At 33.3% G+C, this 19,036-nt stretch overlaps 1 protein-coding gene across 2 annotated transcripts in view; it reads right to left on the bottom strand.

The window, feature by feature from the left end:
* Positions 1–19,036, bottom strand: part of FAM149A (family with sequence similarity 149 member A) — a 68,467-nt gene continuing 49,431 nt past the window's right edge. The window contains exons 9-15 of one of the 2 annotated variants that reach the window (XR_004230431.1): positions 12,922–13,025; positions 11,755–11,982; positions 6,086–6,206; positions 2,504–2,632; positions 2,034–2,112; positions 1,220–1,286; positions 401–484 (exon numbers count right to left, since the gene is read on the bottom strand). Coding sequence is in view for 1 of the 2 variants with exons in the window: in XM_012552067.3 (XP_012407521.2) it covers positions 396–484; positions 2,034–2,112; positions 2,504–2,632; positions 6,086–6,206; positions 11,755–11,982; positions 12,922–13,025 (750 nt within the window). In the remaining variant the exon portion in view is untranslated. Of the gene's footprint in view, positions 485–1,219; positions 1,287–2,033; positions 2,113–2,503; positions 2,633–6,085; positions 6,207–11,754; positions 11,983–12,921; positions 13,026–19,036 lie in introns of both variants that reach the window. The other variant, XM_012552067.3, reaches the window with a different exon arrangement.

Here is a 19,036-nt window from a genome sequence, read left to right as displayed (position 1 = left end):
AAAATTCGCAAAGCTGGTTTGTTGTCTTTTTAAAAATCACAAATTTTATATAGGAAGTAGAATACAGGACAACCAACAGCTCTAAAGTGATGGATCACTGTCAGAGGGATTAAGTGAGTTGCCCAAGTTCACATAGATATCTCTTTAAGCATAAGAAGTAGCCCCATACAGATGTGAAAGTTTGTGTATATGTTCAGATGCAAATGATGCAAAGTTATAGCACATTCCAGTTAAAAATGAACATGTTTATTATGATTGGTTTTCTTTAAGAGTCCTGTCTTTAGGACCAGGAAACAAAGGGACACATAAAGATAGCATAATACTTGCTGTTATTTCTCAAGTAATAAAGAATAAGTTGACACTTGGCAGATTTCACTTCTTAGTACAGTGACCAATCAGCCAAAGTTGGAGTAGGAAGCCACTGGAAATCTCCTTCTTGAAGTTGAGGTATTTCTTTGATACGATTTAGATAGATGTTGTGAACCTGAAATTACAAATATGAAGAAAAGTATAAGTAAAGAAAATTATCTCAAAAAAAGAGATAAACTAAAGTCTATGTAGATATTTTGGATTTTGTCACAAAAAGTCATGATTTAATATAATTAACACTTTAAGAAAAGAATTGTGATAATATAGTCAATTATTTTTTTTAATTTTTTTTAAAATTTTTTAAAAATTTAAAAATTTAAAAATTTTAAAAAAAATTTTTTTAAAGTCCTGACTTCTAATTTCATCAATACATAATATTGCAGACCTGTCACATAACAGGCACTTAATAAATGCATATTGACTGCTTGACAGTGGGAAACTTCTATTGTTGAAACTGCCTGCATCACCATATTAGCTCAAAACTCAAAGACTTAAAAAGTTGCTTGGAGAACTGTATGTGATAGATAAGATAATGGTCTGCCATCACATAGTCATTTATTGGTTAGTTTTGCTGAAATTTTTGGGTTTTTTTCCTTCTTTTTTAATCTTTATTACAAGGAATGAAAGAAGTATGTCATTGTAAACAGAAGGCCAACCTCTGAACCAGGCACATTTGGACTCCAGTATTGTCTCTGATAAGACATTTAACCTTATAAGTCCATTTATATCTTTATATGTTTGAATTATGCTTTATTGGCAATGCAAAATTATGCCACATTTCAAGTAAAATGTTCAAGTAAGTTCATTATAATTGTGTTTTTCTCTAAGAGTAGGAACAAAAAAATTTTACCTGGATTTTTCCAGATCCTGGAGGCACTGTGATAACAATATGATCTCATTTGACCTTTACAAAAGCCCTGTGAGGTAGATACTATTATTATCTTTATTTTACAATTGAGGAAACTGAGGCAAACAGAGATTAAATGATTTGCCTTGGGTAACACAGTTAATTAGGGTCTGAAATTAGGGTTTCCTGATCTTAGGTCTAATACCCCACCCATTATGCTATTAGCTGCTCCCTACATTATAACTTAAATATTGAATTTTGTGTTTATCATTATATTTATTAAGGCTAAAAGTCTGTTATACATCTTTAGAAAGACTTCCATGCTGAATAGCTTAAATATCAATAGTATTAACACTTAAAGATGTTCAACCACCAGAAAAATTTTACACTGGAAGTAAATAGGTAACAGAGCTAGGCTCTGAACAGATGGCTTATGATTCCTTCTCTAGCTAGATACATGTTATCTCTCTAGTTGTTCTGACAAGAAATCAGGGTTCAGTTCAGTAAATATGGTGATAGAAAGCAATAAAATCAAAGACTTGTTACAAAGGAAAATGTGTGCCATTGTTATTTTCCTGTTGGAGGCAATAGTTTCTCATTTATGATGATGATTAAGCAGGACTACTAAAATATCTCAACAGGACAATTTTACTCCCAAAATAAATGGTCCTTTCTACTAATTGACACTGGTTCTTCTTGCCCTACCAAAAAAAAAAAAATTTTAGGTAGCACTAGGTTAAGAAAAAAAAATTTTTTTTAACCATTCACAACTAATCTGAGTATTCTGAAATGTGTTAAATTATAAAACTTTACTCACCTGTTAAGAAACCTTGACCTGTCCATGTGTGGTTTACAAATTCCATTGGTGTCAATGACCTTTTGTGAGGAGTGTCAGACTATTGGGAGAAAAGTGGGGGAAGAAATGTTTAGGATGTTTCAAATTCTTCCAAAATAAAATGTCTTAGAAGATGCCATCTGCAACCAGAGAAAGAACTATAGAGACTGAATACAGATCAAAGCACATTATTTTCAACTTGTTTCTCATGGTTTTTTCCTTTTGTTTTGATTTTTCTTTCACAACATCACTCATATGGAAATATGTATAACCTATATCATATTGCCTGCTGTCTCCTAAGACAAGGGAGGAAGAGAGAAAAAATTTTGGAACTCAAAATCTTACAAAAATGAATTTTGAAAACTATCTTTATATGTAATTGGAAAAATAAAATACTATTGAAATTAAAAAAAAAAAAAATAAAAGAAATCTCTGAACAGAGCAGAACCTACCCTGAAAGTGTGAGTGGTATTAGGCCTTGAAAATTGCTCGGAGATAACAGTCCTTTCCCGAAGAGGTGGTCTTTCAATATTGCCAGGCACAGCACTTAACACTCGGTTTTGAGGATATCTTCCTCTGTGCTTAAGTTAAAAACACACAAGCAGTCAATCCAAGTTTATAACAAATTTCAATATTAGCATGGTTAAATGAATAATCCTGAGAGTCACTTAATTCATTCATTTTATTCATTTCACAAATATTTACTGAACCCTTAATATATGAGTCATAAATAGGCTTGGAGTGAAAAACTTGGGTTTAATTCTGGGACATAATACTCACCTTCACCTCCCTGGACCTCAATTTTTCTCATCTATAAAATGAGGGTGCAGAAATGTATGTTCTCTGAGACTCCTCAAAATTCAGAATCCTATGATCTGATGGTGCTGCTATTAAGGAGCAGCATAGGACACATTAACTATAATGATAGGCTTACTTAATCTTTTAAATAAATTTTTATTCTTATTTTTTAATATCAATATTTCTCCTACATTCTTTCCTTTCTTCTCTTCCCACAGAGCAATCTTCTATTAAAAAAGAATTAAAAACAACAATAACAAAGAAAAAAAAAAGGAAGAAGGAAAAAAATGAAGTCAGCAAAGTTGATCAATAGTTTTAAAAACCCATTGATATTACATGAAATATTTTGCATTTGCACATACTACACCTGCAAAACAATATGGGGAGGTGTTTTTTTTTTCTCAGAGAGGCTTATTTGTAAAGTTATAATTTATTTAACCAAGTGTTAACTCTGATAAGATGCCAAAGAACCTTAATTATTTAATGATTAAAATTTCAAAATTTGAAGGGCAATCTTATTTATTTTTAGTTTATTATATTTAGTTTATTGATAACTTTTCCAGCATAGATGCTCTCCCTTCTCCCACTCAGGGAGACATTTTTAATGTCTTTAATTTTTTTATTTTGAATTTAAATTTTAAATTGAAATGAATTTAGTTTTAAAATAAAAACAAAAAAAGAGCAAAAAAGAGCACACAACATAAATAAAAAGGGAAGAGCAACAGTTTACTAAGACAAAATTACATATGAAAAAAATCTAATATTATATGCAGTGTTCCATACCATTGTCCTCAATCTCTCTAAAGAATGGGGTAAAAGAAATGTTTAAGCTGATTTAAAAAATAATATACACATAAAAACCATGTTAGATGCCTTGCATTTTGAGAAGAATATCTAATATTTATATAATACTTACTATGTGCTAAGCACATAGTAAACCCTTTGAGATTATTCCATTAGATCCTCAATGATCCTACAAAATAGATGCTTTTGTTAGTACCATTTTACAGATAAGAAAATTTAGGTATATCATCACACAATTAATAAGCATCTGAGGCTGGATTTGAACCCAGATTTTCTTCTGGGGTTTTCTACCTTCTCGTAGCCTTCCCTCACCTCCTTCCATCATATCATCTTATTCCACAGAGTCATAACAAACAAGCTTTGCAACTGTTGTCTATGTTCAGTAAGTAATATGTTCCACTGAGAATAATATATCCTAAAACCAACTTTCTTTCTGCTGGACCATACTACTTCCAGTTAAATCTGTAGCTTTATAAAATGAATCTTCCTTTGACATCTGGATATGTTAACTATGTTAACTCAATTCCTTCATCTTTAGGCTTCTGTCTTTTTCGCTAGTCCTGGAAGCTTTTGGCCACTGATCAAATGGCTTTCTTTTTGAGTAATACAAATGATATTGGATGATTGTACTCGAACTATATAGCTCTAGTCTAAGGATATAATTTTTGGGAAAAAGGATGAAATTTAATAAGCTAAATATTCCACTGAGCATAAACCCCTCTACCTTAAGACTCCTGTCCTTTTCACTTTAGAACCATCTGATCAGTGATCAAACAGCTTTCTTTTTCAACATTACAAGTGACATGATGATTTCAGAAAGGCCTGGAGAGACTTACACGAACTGATGCTGAGTGAAATGAGCAGGACCAGGAGATCATTATATACTTCTACAACAATACTAGATGATGACCAGTTCTGATGGATCAGGCCATCCTCAGCAACGAGATCAACCAAATCATTTCTAATGGAGCAGTAATGAACTGAACTAGCTATGCCCAGAAAAATAACTCTGGGAGATGACTAAAAACCATTACATTAAATTCCCAATCCCTATATTTATGCACACATGCATTTCTGATTTCCTTCACAAGCTAATTGTACAATAATTCAGAGTCTGATTCTTTTTGTACAGCAAAATAATGTTTTGGTCATGTATACTTATTGTGTATCTAAGTTATATTTTAATATATTTTAACATCTACTGGTCATCCTGACATTTAGGGGAGGGGGTGGGGGGGGTAAGAGGTGAAAAATTGGAACAAGAGGTTTGGCAATTGTTAATGCTGTAAAGTTACCTATGTATATATCCTGTAAATAAAAGGCTATTAAATAAAAAAAATTAAAAAAAAAAAAAAAAAAAAAAAAAACAAGTGACATGGCTGGTTGTACTTGAGATATATAGCATTAGTCTAAGTATATAATTTGGAGGAAAAAAAGATGAAGTTTAATAAGCTAACAGTCTCAGACTGTGCAATACAGTGGAAAGATCTCTGGTTCCTGGTCAGAGGATCTGAGTTTAAATCTGACCTTTCATGCTTGCTACCAATGTAATCATGAGCATATTATTTAACTTCTTTGGGTCTCAGTTTACTAATATGAAAAATTGAGGAGATTGGATTATTTGGCTTGGTTCCTTTCAAGGAACCTATAATTCTAGCCTTTTTGGAATAGTTGTGGGACTGTGTGACAATAAAGTCTCTCCACTGAATATCTCTCCTGAAGAACTAGCCCAGAGAATCAAGGCTCTAGAACTGGAAATTTATCTAGTCCAATCCTGTCATTTTACAGAACTGGAAACTGAGGTATGGGAAGATTAAGTGATTTGAACCCAAACTCCTCAAACGCAGGTCTTTTTATCCTAAAACCAACTTTCTTTCTGCTGGAAGCAGAAATACTTCTGCTACTTCCAGTTAAATCTGTAGCTTTATAAAATGAATCTTCGTTTGTCATCTGAATATGTTAACTCAATTCCATGCTTCCATTGGCCTAAACCAGTATTTTCTTCCATTTATAAAATGGTATATAATTAGCTTTAATTAATTTATATGATGCCCTCCTGAAAAGCTCATAGAAATGATTTCAAGTAGAGACCATTATGATGAGTATTTTATTCTACTATGATTTCTGTTATAAATATTAAATTTCTTCTAGTGCTCAGTTAATAGCTACATTTTTTCTGGTGGTCTGAACTTGTGACTGCAGCAGGAATTCACAATGTGGAAATGACTTCCATTGATGTAAACACACAGCTCACCTGCATTTTAGAGTATCTTAATAGAGTTACCTGGGAGTAGTAAAGAATAGTTAACTTGCCCCAGGTAACACAATTTGTTTCAGAGGTTGGAATTAAGCCCCAGTCTTCTCAATGAGGATGGCCCATTTTCTTCTATGCCCTACTGTCTCTTAATAGCTTACAATAAAGTAAGCCTTACAAAGGCTTGGCGAGATCCAGGAGTAGCAACATTCTGTTCACCAGACTCTGAGCTTATGGGTGGTAGCCTGTTTCGAGGCACTTGAACAGATGGAGAAGACAAGCAGTCTGAACTAATTTGCCTGTAAAAACAAAGAAACAAATAAAGACTTATTAAATGCCTACTGTATACAAAGTCTTATAATGTTTTGTGTTTACAGTAGATTATGAATTTCTTAAGAGTAGGGGCTGACTTACCTTTCCATTGCTCTGCACCTAGTAATATGGACTAAATTTGGGCTTTATTCATTCTTCATTGTATGAAGTGATAAGGAAACAGAGACATAAGATACACAGACCTAAAAGAGATGACTTACTTTATCAAGATCAGCTTTTGTCATCAAAATAATATTTTAAAAATATCACTTGATATGTTTTATAACTATTTAAAATTATTGACCTCCATTAGGAAAAGTTTTTTTTTTTGTTTTTTTTTTTTTTGCTAGTCTTTAAAGAGCACAACACTAATGAGTCCAGGCTTCCGATCAAATGAAACACATATTTAGTGTTCTCTATGACCTCAATGTTGCTAGATTCTGTAGGAAATAAGGAAGACCTTTAACAGTAAAGAATTGGCACTTCATTTGGGAAACAAGACTAACCATACAGAAAAGATTTAGAGAAGGAAGACATTATGTAATGTAATTTAGTCCTAAATCATAAGATTAAGGTCATGTTAACATGATGTAAATCAGGGGTTTTGAAACTTTTTGTGTGTCATCAACCCCTATGAAAGTCTGGTAAAGTCTAAAAGTTTTAAAATATTTAAAATAAAATACATGAAATTCCAAAGAAAAACATTAACATTGGAATATACACACATACTCATACATACTTAAATATCATATATCACATATATCATATATTACATACATATTAATAAATGTGTATATGTATATATTCTCACATATATCATAAATATATAAAAGGAGAAGATATATGTGTACAATGAATGTATATATAAAGTTTATGGACCATAGATAGAAAACAGAAAGAAATATTGCTGAAGAGAAAAAAAAAAGGCTCAACTCAGGGTAGCATCATGGGCCTTTCTTTGTGAGTTAAATTGTGGCACATATAGAATGTGGATCAAAAGGAAAAAGAAAGAAGGAAATCCAGAACAACAGAATAAAATAAGTAAAGGCACCAAGGAGAGCATGATACTGAGAGTCAAGGATCCCTAGTTCAAATCTCATCTCTTTCACTGAATACCTGTGTGACCATGGACTTAATTTCTCTTGGCCTCTGTTTTCATCATCTCTGGAACAATCTTTTACTCTGAAATCAGGATGAAGCTTCTACTATGTTCAAGGAATAACTATGTAATTATTATTCAATTGTCACATAATCCAAATTATGCAGGCATAAAATAAAAAGAAAAAACCTTGTGGAAAGATTGCCTCCAAATACTGGTGATTAGAGAAATCTGAATTTTTTTTTCCCCAAAGATCTTAGAAAATAAGCTTTAAGAAGGGCTGGCAGAAAAAAAATTTGGAGAGAACTGAGGAAAAGCTCTTTGTATACAATTAACATTAAATAATGTATATTAGAAAGTGAAGGCATAGAAAACCAAAAGAAAATTCATTTTAAATGATGAACATTCCATTTCCTTGCCACTCAAAGTTCTCCAAGCCCATTGTTAATAAAGATCACAAATGGATCTGTGATGGCATTAATTCGAGAGTTTCCCCAGATGTACAGAATCTAACCTGCCCATGCCTAAATATCTCAGGTGATTCTTGTCTATATATTCCCACGTCCTCCCAGAATGCATCCACTATAAAGGTCTTCTTCGGGTTCTCTTGACATCATAAAGATGCCACTTGGGCACCGTGACTATCCTTCTATGGTTCCTCATCACATGAAAAGTCCTCTTTTTTCCTATCACATATTATTCTGATGAAATGAAAATTCATTCAGACAACAAGGGACAGGTGTATGGTGACTGTGAATACATTGCATTATAAGCAATGTTGAATTTAAGGGGGAAAAGGTATAACAGAGGTTATCAGGAAAACGTTATCCATTTTTCTTGCATTTTTTTCCTAGATGCTCATGTCTTAATACGAAAGTACATTTCAAATTAAGTTGCCCAAGTTCCAAACTTAGCTCAAACACTATTAGATATTATCCTGAAGAAGTTATTGTACCCTCTCTATGCTTTGGTTTCATCATGAGAGGACTGGTATTAAAATGTAGTGGAATGTAATAGAATGCCCTCTAAGATCCTTTTAAGTTATAAATCTTTGATCACATGATGAATGATCCTGGAAGTAGTCCTTGCTTGTTTCCATGTTCTTTTCTATGATAAATGTCAAATATTCAAAATGTTCACTACTTACTTAATGGAAATTATAATCCTAGAAACCATAAACCCCAGGGAATCTATAAATACATTTTAATGAGTACATGAACTTGAATAAAGAAATAAAATTCATCATCATTTTCAGTAAATTTCGATTTCCTTAGTAATTCTACTTTTTTTCATCTTATGATTTAAAAACATGAGCAGTTCACAGATTTTACTAGACTTCCAAAGGAGTCCATCACACACACACACACACACACACACACACACATACCCCAAGAAACCATGATTTAGAGATTGTTAATCTAGGAGCCCCTCCTGGATCACTGCCTTGTCATGGTGGAGGGACTTGCATAGCTCAGTGAAACTACCCAAGATGACCAGATCAAATTGGAGAGTTCCAACAAAAGATTATCCACTAGGAAAGGAAATGGCAAACCACACCAGTATCTCTGGCAAGAAAACTTAATGGACACTATTAAAATGTTAAAAGACATTACCTTGGAAGATATGCCCTTGAGGTTGGAAGGTGCACAATACATTATTGGGAAGAGTATATGGTGACTACAGGTATCTCCAAAAAGAATGAAACAGCTGCGCTAAAACCAAAAGGTAATTCAGCTGCAAGTGTGTCTAGTGAAGAAAGGAAAATCCAATGCTGTAAAGATCATATTGTATAGGAACCTGAAATATTTAAGACCTATAAGCCAAGGTAAAGTGAATATGGTCAGAAAAGGAGATTAAAAGGTTAAATATCAAAATCTTGGGTGCCAATAAACTTAAATGTTCAGGAAGGGTGAATTTAATTCAAGAAAATCAAAAGATAATTGGAATGGCAGATGTTTGTCCTTAGAGTATAAAATGAAGTTGGACAGAGACCAGTAGAGATGACACACATACTCATATACATGCATAAAGCCCAAATCAGATTGGTTATATACTTGGCAGCCAAAGGTAGAAAAGCCCTATCTAGTCCATTAGAACAAGACCTGGAGCTATCTGTGACTCAGATCATGAAATTCTTGTGGTAAAATTTAGACTTAAATTGAGGAAAATAAGGGAAAGCCATCAGATCTGAAAGGTATGATCTAAATAACATTCCTTTGGAATACATGGTAAAAGTGATGAAAAGATTTAAAGGATTAGATCTGGTAGATATATGGACAAAGGTTGACTACAGTACAGGAGGCAGTAACAAAAATAACCCAAAGAAAAAGACCAAAAAAGCTTTCTAATAAGGCTTTATGACTAGCTGAAAGAAGAAGGAAAGCAAAAGGCAAAGGAAAAAGGGAAGGTATTCTGAATGCAGAATTCCATAAAAAAGTAAGGAGAAACACGTATTTTTTTTTAATGAGAAGCTCAAAAAATAATAGAAAACAATAGAATGAGAAAGATGAGATCTCTTCTAAAAAATTGGAGTTATCAAGGAAATGTTTCATGCTAAAAAATGGGCATGATAAAAGATAAAAATGGTAGGGACACAGAAAAAGTAGAAGAGATTAAGAAGACATATCAAGAATATACAAAAGAACTATACAAGAAGGATCTTAATATTACTGATAACCACAGTGATATGGTTACTGACCTGAAGCCAGACACCCTAGATGGTAAAGTCAAATGGACCTTATGAAGCAATATTAACAATAAGGCTAGTGGAAATAACAGAGTTCTAGCTGAACTGTTTAAAATCCAAAAAGCTGAAACTGTTAAAATGTTGCACTCATGCTGTCAAATTTGGAAATTTCAACAGTGGCTACTAGATTGGAAAAGGTCAGTTTATGTCCCAGTCCTAAAGAAGGACAATGACAAAGCATGTTTGAATTATCAAACAATTATGCTCATTTCAATACAGCAACAAAGTTTTGCTTAAGATTCTGTGAGCTAGTCTTCAGTAATATATGACAAGAAAATTAGCAGAAGAACAATCTGGTTTTCAAAGAGGGAGATGAACTAGAAAGCAAACTGCCAACATTCTTTGAATTGTAGAAAAAACAGGAGTTCCAGAAAAACATCTACTTCTCTCTCACTGATTAGACTAAAGTCTCTGTGTGGATCACAACAAATTGTGTCAAATCCTCCAAGAGATGGAATTAGCAGATCGTTATTGAAAAACCCCTAATAAGGGTCAAGAAGCAACTGTAAAAACCAAACATGTAACAATTGATTGTTTCAAGATTGAGAAGGGAGAATGTCAAGGTTGTATATTGTCATATTAGTTATTTATCTTATAAGCAGAATCCATCATGCAAAATGTCTGGCTGGATGAATCAAAAGCCAGGATCAAGGCTGCTTAGGAAAAATGTTAACCATTTCAGATAAGCTGATGATACCACTCTGATAGATAGACAGTGAAGAGGAATTAAGAAGTCTTTTAATGAAAGTAAAAGAGGAGTTTGCTTGGAGTTAAAGATGAAAAAAAAAAAAACTAAACTCATGGCCTTTGCTTCCATCACTTCCTGACAAATAAAGGGAGAAGAAATAAAAACAGTGTCAGATTTTATATTCTTGAGCTTAAAGATCACTGTAGACAGTGACTACAGTCATGAAATTAAAAAATTCTTGCTCCAAATTTGGATGACCTATTAAAAATCAGAGTTTTCACCTTGCTGATAAAGATGCATATAGTAAAAGGTATGTTTTTTCCCAGTAATAAAATATGACAATGAAAGTTGGCTTGTAAAGAAACTTAAAAGAAATTGATGCCTTCAAATCGTGCTGCAAAAACTTTTGAGAGTCCCTTGGGACAAGGACAAGAAAATCAAATCATTCAATACTTAAAGAAATTAACTTTGATTATTTATTGAAAGAATAAATACTGAAACTAAAGCTTAAATATTTTGGCCATATAATGAGAAGATATGGCTCATTGGAAAAGACTGAAAGATTGAAGGCAAAAGAAGAGGATGGCAGAGGAAGAACTGGATAGAGTATCATCAAGCAAATAATGGAGGACAAAATGGCTTGGTGTCTATGGTCACAATTGGACATGACTTAAAAACTGAACAAAAACAATCAAGAAGCATTTATTAAAAATCTATTATGTGCCAAGTACAGTGTTACACATCAGGGATGCAAAGAAAGGCAAAAAACAATCCCTGCTTGCAAGTAGCTCACAGCCTTATGGAGAAGACAACATGCAAACAACAATGTACAAACAAAATATATATAGGAAAAAATGGAATTAATCTTAGAAAGAAATCACTTAAGATATCAACTCCTTCAAGATAACATCTCAATTTTTTCTTTCTTCAACCCTGATTGGAAAAAAAAAAAAGTTCTGTCCAGATTGATATTCAGTTTAACAATAAGGAAACAAGACTTACAGCTTAGTGCCCTTGAGAACTTTATCACTGTGCACATTGGAGGTTTTTGATTGATGCAGATCTGAAGAGAGAGATGGCAGCCTCCTGTGAGCAGGTGTCTTCCTTGCAGATATAGAGAGTGCTCGAGAAGAGGAGAGAACACTGTGATCTGAGATTTGTCCCAACCGTTGCCGGGTTGAGGAGAGAACACTGGACCCTATAACCATCAGTCTGTCCTCTTGATCGTGCCTAGGAAAGAAACTCAAATTATATACTGCTCCCATCTAGATCAAAGAACCCTTGTAGAAATGTGCTATGATTTTTATTGTTTACAAATAAACAAGAACAACAACAAAAACCAGTACCCAAAGGGTTAAGTTAAAGGGTATGTGTTCCATATTACCTTCTTCATTTTTTCCATACGGGTTTCATGGGAGATAGCCCCCAAGCCTCCACTATTACTGGCCCATTCTTCCCTGACACAGGTTTATTATTTTACGTTATAAAACTGAATTCCATAAGGGTAGCCATGGATTTAGAGCAGTGAGAATAGAGGTTAGGAGGTAACAGAATACAAGTGAAAAGAAGAGAATTGGATGGTAGGGTTAGACTAGACCTGAGGTTAAGCTTTCTTTAATGCTATGGACTCCTTTTTTAATTTAACCCTGTGGACTCCTTCTCTAAATGTTATTAAATGCAAAACATACATTGTAGCATTACAAAGGAAACATTATATTGAAATAAGGATGCATTTTTTTTCCCTATCCAAATTCCTAGATCCTGTGACATTCATTATCCCTGGACTAGGCAATTTCTCTAAGATTCTCTCCAACAAATTTTATGAGGTTATGAAAAAATCTGAGTTTGGGTTCTGGTCCTATCACTAAATAAGCAACTCTCCAAACTTCCCTGATTTCAATTTTCCTGATCTGTATAGTTAAGGGGTTTGGACTAAATGGTTTTTCAAATTCTGTCTAACTCTGACATTCTATACCTCTTTGGCCTTAGTAACAAGGAAACACACTCTGACCTACGTTTCCAGTACTTTACAATGCCCCAGGCTATGTTTCTTTCAACTAGGAAATTAGGCATATTTGTTTACCACTAAATAGTATCTCTCACAGTCTTCCTATCCCCAAAAGCCTTAGGCACAGGAGAATTGAAACTGGATCATTTTTCCATACTCACAGTGTCCTGTCTCCAGAATGGGTATGTCGTTGTTGAAGAGGTTTTGCTTGAATTGTCATCACACCATTTAAATCGTTGTAAAAACTACTGGATAAGCGATGGCTCTAAAGAAAAATGTAAAAATGAAAGTCATTGTAGTCATTATTTGTCAGTTTCTTAAATTGATATGAGCAAAGGTAAGAATAGTCTATTCCCCTGGTAGTGAAGAGCCATTCTACATTTAATCAGACTCATCCTTAGATAACAAACAGTCCATTGCTGGATTTTCCTTGTAGCCTTTCTATCTCAAGGGAACATGCTAGAGTTTTTGCTCTGAAGATCTAGTCTTTTAGAGAACTAGGGTCCTATACACCATGATCCAGGATAAGAGTAGATATTTAGTGGAGGTAGACTTCCCCAAAATCTAAAACTTCAAGAAAAGGGACTCTAGTGGGCATGGTATGGGTTATTTGAAAGTAGGATATGGAAAAGGGGGAGTGAGATTGGACAAGAATCAAACACAATGGGACATCAGTTCCAATCAGTATGAAAACTGATGAAATCTTAGATACGTCCAAGTATCAAAAGACTTTCACAATAATGTAGGGATGAACAAATTATACCATTTGTTGTTCAGTTTTTTTTCAGTTATGTCAGACTCTTCATGACCCTATTTTAGGTTTTCCTGGCAAAATTACTGAAGTAGATTTTGTTTTTTTCCTTTTCCAACTCATTTTACAATTGAGGAACCTGAAGCAAACAGGGTTAAGTGACATTCCCAAGGTTGCCCAGCACTTAGGAAGTATCCAAAATTTGATTTGAACTCAGGAACATGTTTTCTTGATTTCTGCTCCCAAACTTACACTTATTCTTTGCTACAATAGGCCTTTTCCATAAAATTATCAGAAGAATTTAATAGAGATATAACAGGATTTCTTAACATTCTATTTTAGTTCAAGGATCAATGCAACTATTCTATGTTGGATGTCTGTGCAAAGGGAAAATAAGAGTTTAGGTTAGCAATAATAGACATTTTAAAAAATCAGATTTAATTGTTTGAAAAAAATTAGCTTAATTGCAAATACAGTACAGATGATTCTATTGAAGTTCAACATTCAGTTTTTAATAGATCACTTATAGTTAAAATAAAAAAGAATAAATATAATATACTTCTTGAAAGTTTGTAATGTACTTTGCAAATATCTCATTTGATCCTCACAAAGTACTGTGGGGTCATTTTAATATTTCCATTCTATGACATCTAACTCTCACTCCATATGCAAAAGAATTAATTGATAAAAACTAAAATTAGAACTACTTTGCATTTGATCAATCCCTGATCATTCATGTGCCAGACCTGGAGTCAGAGAGAACTGAGTTCAAACAAATCTGACCTCAGAAAACTTACTAGATGAGTAAAGCTGGCCAAGTCACCTAACCCTGTTTATCTCAGTTGTCTCTGGAAAAAGGGAATGGCAAACCACTCCCCTATCTTTGTCAAGAAAACACCAAATGGAGTCACAAAAAGTTGAATATGGCTAAAACAATTAAACAAAAACAGATGTATATGTGTGTATGAATGTATGTGTATATATATGTCTGTCTATATGCATAAATGTATATAATATATATATATACATACATTATATATGCACATATCATTTTGCATATTTTTAAGATCAATTATTTTCTGGGAGGAGGCAACATTATATAGTCCAATGGTGTCAAACTTAACCAGAAATGGGAACCATTAAACCATACATAATAAGGCTGCAAATTGCAGTTGGACTTAGAAAACCACATATGGTCAATTATTTCTTTTTTTTTATTAACACATTAAAATCACTAAGAAGGCACATTTTAATCTATTTTGGGCTGTTTTAGAACTGTTATGAGTCCTACTTTAACAACACTTCTGTAGTTAATAAAGAGCTGGCTGGGGAACTAGGAAATCTGAATCTGCTTTAATAGACTAGTTATGTATTCCTATGCAAGTCACTGTAAGTTTTAGAATTTTGGACAACATTTAAAGAATGTAAGTTGAAAAGGAGTTACTGATTTGTATTACTAGTGGGAGTTTCCTACATCAAGGAGTGGATGTGTCCAGGTCCACTGTCTCAATACTCATCTCCTGCAACAATATTTGCTATATAAAGACAGTAATGTGGCAGACTAGATAGAGAGCAGATCTCAAAGATAGGAAGACATTCTAGTGCTTAGGAAGACAACAGGTATCTAATAATTGTTTATTGGCTGACTGATTGACTGACAGGGGTTCAAATCCCACTTCTGACACATATTGATTTTGTAACCCTAGATAAATTATTTAACCTTTCCATATCCTAGACAATTGTATAAAAGAGTCATTCTTAACTTGAGGTTCATGAGCTTTTATATGCAACAATCAATCAATCACTTTCTCTATATATTTCTGTGTATGTTCTTTTTCATATTTCAATAAAATTGGTTTTCATTGTAATCCTATATAATTCTTGTAATTGTAATGCTATATATTTTATTTTATTCATTATTGTTAAAAAGAGTCCATAGGCTTCACCAGACTGCCAAGTTAAGAATAAATTGCTGAAAAGGTGCCAATCTATATTGTTAAGTCTAACTGGGAACTCTTTTAACAGAGATAAAATCACAATCTTCATCAAAAGAAAATTAAAAAGTACAAAATATAAATAATTTACAGAAATATTCTGAATTGGCAGAATGAGACATTTGTATAATTGCTATTTACTTTGCTTTTAAATTCCCATCTTCTTCAGGTCTACTTGCTCTACCAAATGTTTTCAGATCTTTCCCTATTCTGTTTTTAAACCTCATTTGTTAGATCCTCATATTAATTTTGCAGCAAAGCAGATAACAATGCAGTACAATTAGGGCAACTCTAAACCTTTGCTTTCTTATGACAATGCTTTTATTGCTTGGCTAGTTCTCAAGTTTGGACCACCTTGGTCACTCACCAGCTGTCATCCTACTCCCTACTACTGAGGAAGTCACAGATTTGTGCTGATGAGTACATAATTCAGATTATTTACATCCACTTTCACTCTCACTGGTATATGGCAATCCCTTTAAAAATTCTTCCCTGGTTCACTTCTATATACTCCACAATACTCTCTATTCTTCCTTCACCCACCTTTTTCAGCAAATGACTGCCTTCTACTTAACTGATAAAATTAAGGCTATTCTTTATGCTTTTTATCTCTCATATCACTTATTCCATATCTCAAAAATCACTCAATTCTTTACTTACTCTATTCTTTCCTCAATCTCCAAGAAAGCTCTTTCAATCCTTTACATAACAATAATTAATAGAATATTGCAAGGTTTAGAAAGCATTTTAAAATATTATTTTATATTATTCCTACAATAATTCTGAGATAGATGTTATTATCTACCCCATTATACAAATGAGGAAACTGAACCAAATAATAAATAATAAGCTAAAACTGGATTTAAATTTAGTTCTCCTGATTTCAGGTCTAGAGTTCTCTCTATTGAATTATCCAGCTGTCCCTATCCCACTCAGCCTTTTTCATCTCTTCCGGGAGCTTGCCTTTCTACCATTCCCTCTATCATCACCCCCTTTTAAATCACTGTTTTCCTGCTACCTAAAAATGTTATATAGTCTTCCTCATCTTTAAAACATTTTCATTTGACATCCCTTCCAGTCATTGTCAATTATTACTTCTTCTCACAGACTAAAGTCCAACAAGTTATTTATTCCCACCATATTCCCTTTGTCACCACCCACTAAGTTCTCAATTCCTTGCAGTCAGGTTTCTGACCCTACTAATTAACAGAAACTGCTCTCTTTTAGATTACAAATGAGCTCTTATATTACAAAACCAATAGCTTTTTCCTCAATCTTTTCTGCAGATTATTGTGATGCTGTTGATTATATGTTCTACTGCCTACTTGGTTTCCATGACAGTATTCTCTACCATTTCTCCTTCCTTATATCTTTTCCTTTACAAACTTTTTTTTGCTGAATCTTCTATCTCTTGCCCACTAAGTATAGTTTGTTTGACCTTAAGACTCTGTTCTGGGTCCTCGTTTATCTTTACACTCTCAATTAGTGATTTCATTTTCTCCCATGGGATCAATTATCATTTATGTGCATATGACTCCCTAATTTATAAACCCAGACTTTCAACACTAGTCCCACATGACCAATTGCCTGCTGATTTTCTCTAACTAGATTTCTCATCGACATATCAAACTCAACTGTCTAAAATAAAATATCATTTTTCTAAAAATGCCCTTCTCCAAACTTTCCTGCCAAGAGCAATGGCATTTCTCAAAACCTGGGTTCTTACCCCAACCATTCTTGACATTTCTCTCTCTCTAACTCAATGTATCCTATCAGCTCCTAAGACAGGTCCATTCTATCTCTGTAATCTAATTCTTTTCCTTTCCTTTCTTTTCACTCCTGTAACAACCAGCCTAGTGACATAGGTTCTTATCATCTTTCACCTTGACTATTGTTAAAGTCACCTAATTAGTCTCTCTGCTTCTAGTAGTTTCCTTCTCCAATCCATTCTTCCCAAAGATAAAAAAATAAAAATAAAAATTCTTGCTAAAGCATAACTTCCCCTTCCATAATTTTTATTAATTCCTTCTTGCTTTTAGGATCAAATACAAATTCTTCAGCTTAACATATAAGACCCTCCACATTAGAACATGGAAGACATCTACATGTTACAGGGAACAGGAGGGAAGAGTATTACAAACATGGGAGGATAGCCTGTGTAAGAGATGAATATAAGAAGTGGAAAAAGGAGAATTAACATGTTGTAAAACAAACAAAAACATTAAAAGCAATTGTAGAAGTATAATCTACTTGGAATGCTGGCAGAGCCAGAGAAGTCTGGATTTTATATTAAAGGCAAAGAAATACCAGTAAATGACACTGGAAAAGGCTTTAGAAATATCAATTAAGGAGCTGTTTGGAGAAGACACTGAAAGCAAGGATACCAATTAGGATTCTATTACAACAGTCCAAGCAATGACTAGGGTGGCTTGGTGTGATTAGAGAAAAGGGAATGAATATGAGAGATGTTTAAAAGGTAGAACGGATAAGACTTGGGAAATTATTGGATATGAGAAGTTAAATGAGAGAGAAGAGTTAGAGTTGCCTTGTAAGTGGTAAACCTAGGTAACTAGAAAAGTGGTGCTCCTTAAAGAATTAGGGGGATGTCAAGAGTGGGGGATGGAATGCATTCTGTCTTTGATATATTGGGTTTGCAATGCCTGTAGAACATAGTGATGGAAATGCACAATACCATTAGAAGTATGTTACTGGAGCTCAGGAGAAAAAGAACTCTTTTGAATAATGTGAGATTCACATGCATAGTTAAATGTAGTAGTTGAATACATAGAAGCTGATAAGATCACCAAGAGATAAAGTGTGCAAAGTAGAAATTTTCAATATTTTTTATCATAGACGTTCACAGAAGTATGATGAACTCTATGGATTCTTTCTCAGAGTAATGTTTTTAAATGCATAAAATAAAATACATAGAATTACAAGGGAAACTAATTCCACTTAAATATACCTATTAAAAAAGAATTTTAAGAACAAATTCACAGATTTTAGGTTAAGAACTTCCATTACAGAAGAGAACAAGGAAAGGGCCTAGGATAGAGTTGGACTTGAAGGTTGAAATTCCCAAAAAAGATAGTGGAGGAAGACTGTGAGCTAATAGCAAAGTCATGGAGAAAGTTGGAAGATATTGGCCATAAGTGTGATGTTAAAATTGACAAGAAGTCAGATCATATATTGAAGCTAAAGAAAAGATAGAAAAAGATATATAGAGGAATTTTGAAATGCAGAAAAATGGAAGACACAGGAGCTCACAATAGATGCTTTCAATCTTCTTAGTAAAATAGGAGGTAAGATCACCTAATTAAAAAAAATTAGGGTGGAGATGGAAGTTAAGATTTGAAGTTTTAAATAGAAGCTAGAAAACAAGATTAACAATAGACTTTGGAAAGGCATGATAACAAAATGACAACATGAGATAACAAAACATAAATGTATAATGGAACATTATTATTGCACGGTTTCCTCAAGTACTATTTAGTTTCTTGATAAGAAAAACAGAAGAGACATGTTATATCT

The sequence above is a fragment of the Sarcophilus harrisii genome, chromosome 6, assembly GCF_902635505.1.
Source record: "Sarcophilus harrisii chromosome 6, mSarHar1.11, whole genome shotgun sequence".
NCBI classification, from domain to species: Eukaryota; Metazoa; Chordata; class Mammalia; order Dasyuromorphia; family Dasyuridae; genus Sarcophilus; species Sarcophilus harrisii.
This window is presented reverse-complemented; position numbering and strand designations above follow the sequence as displayed.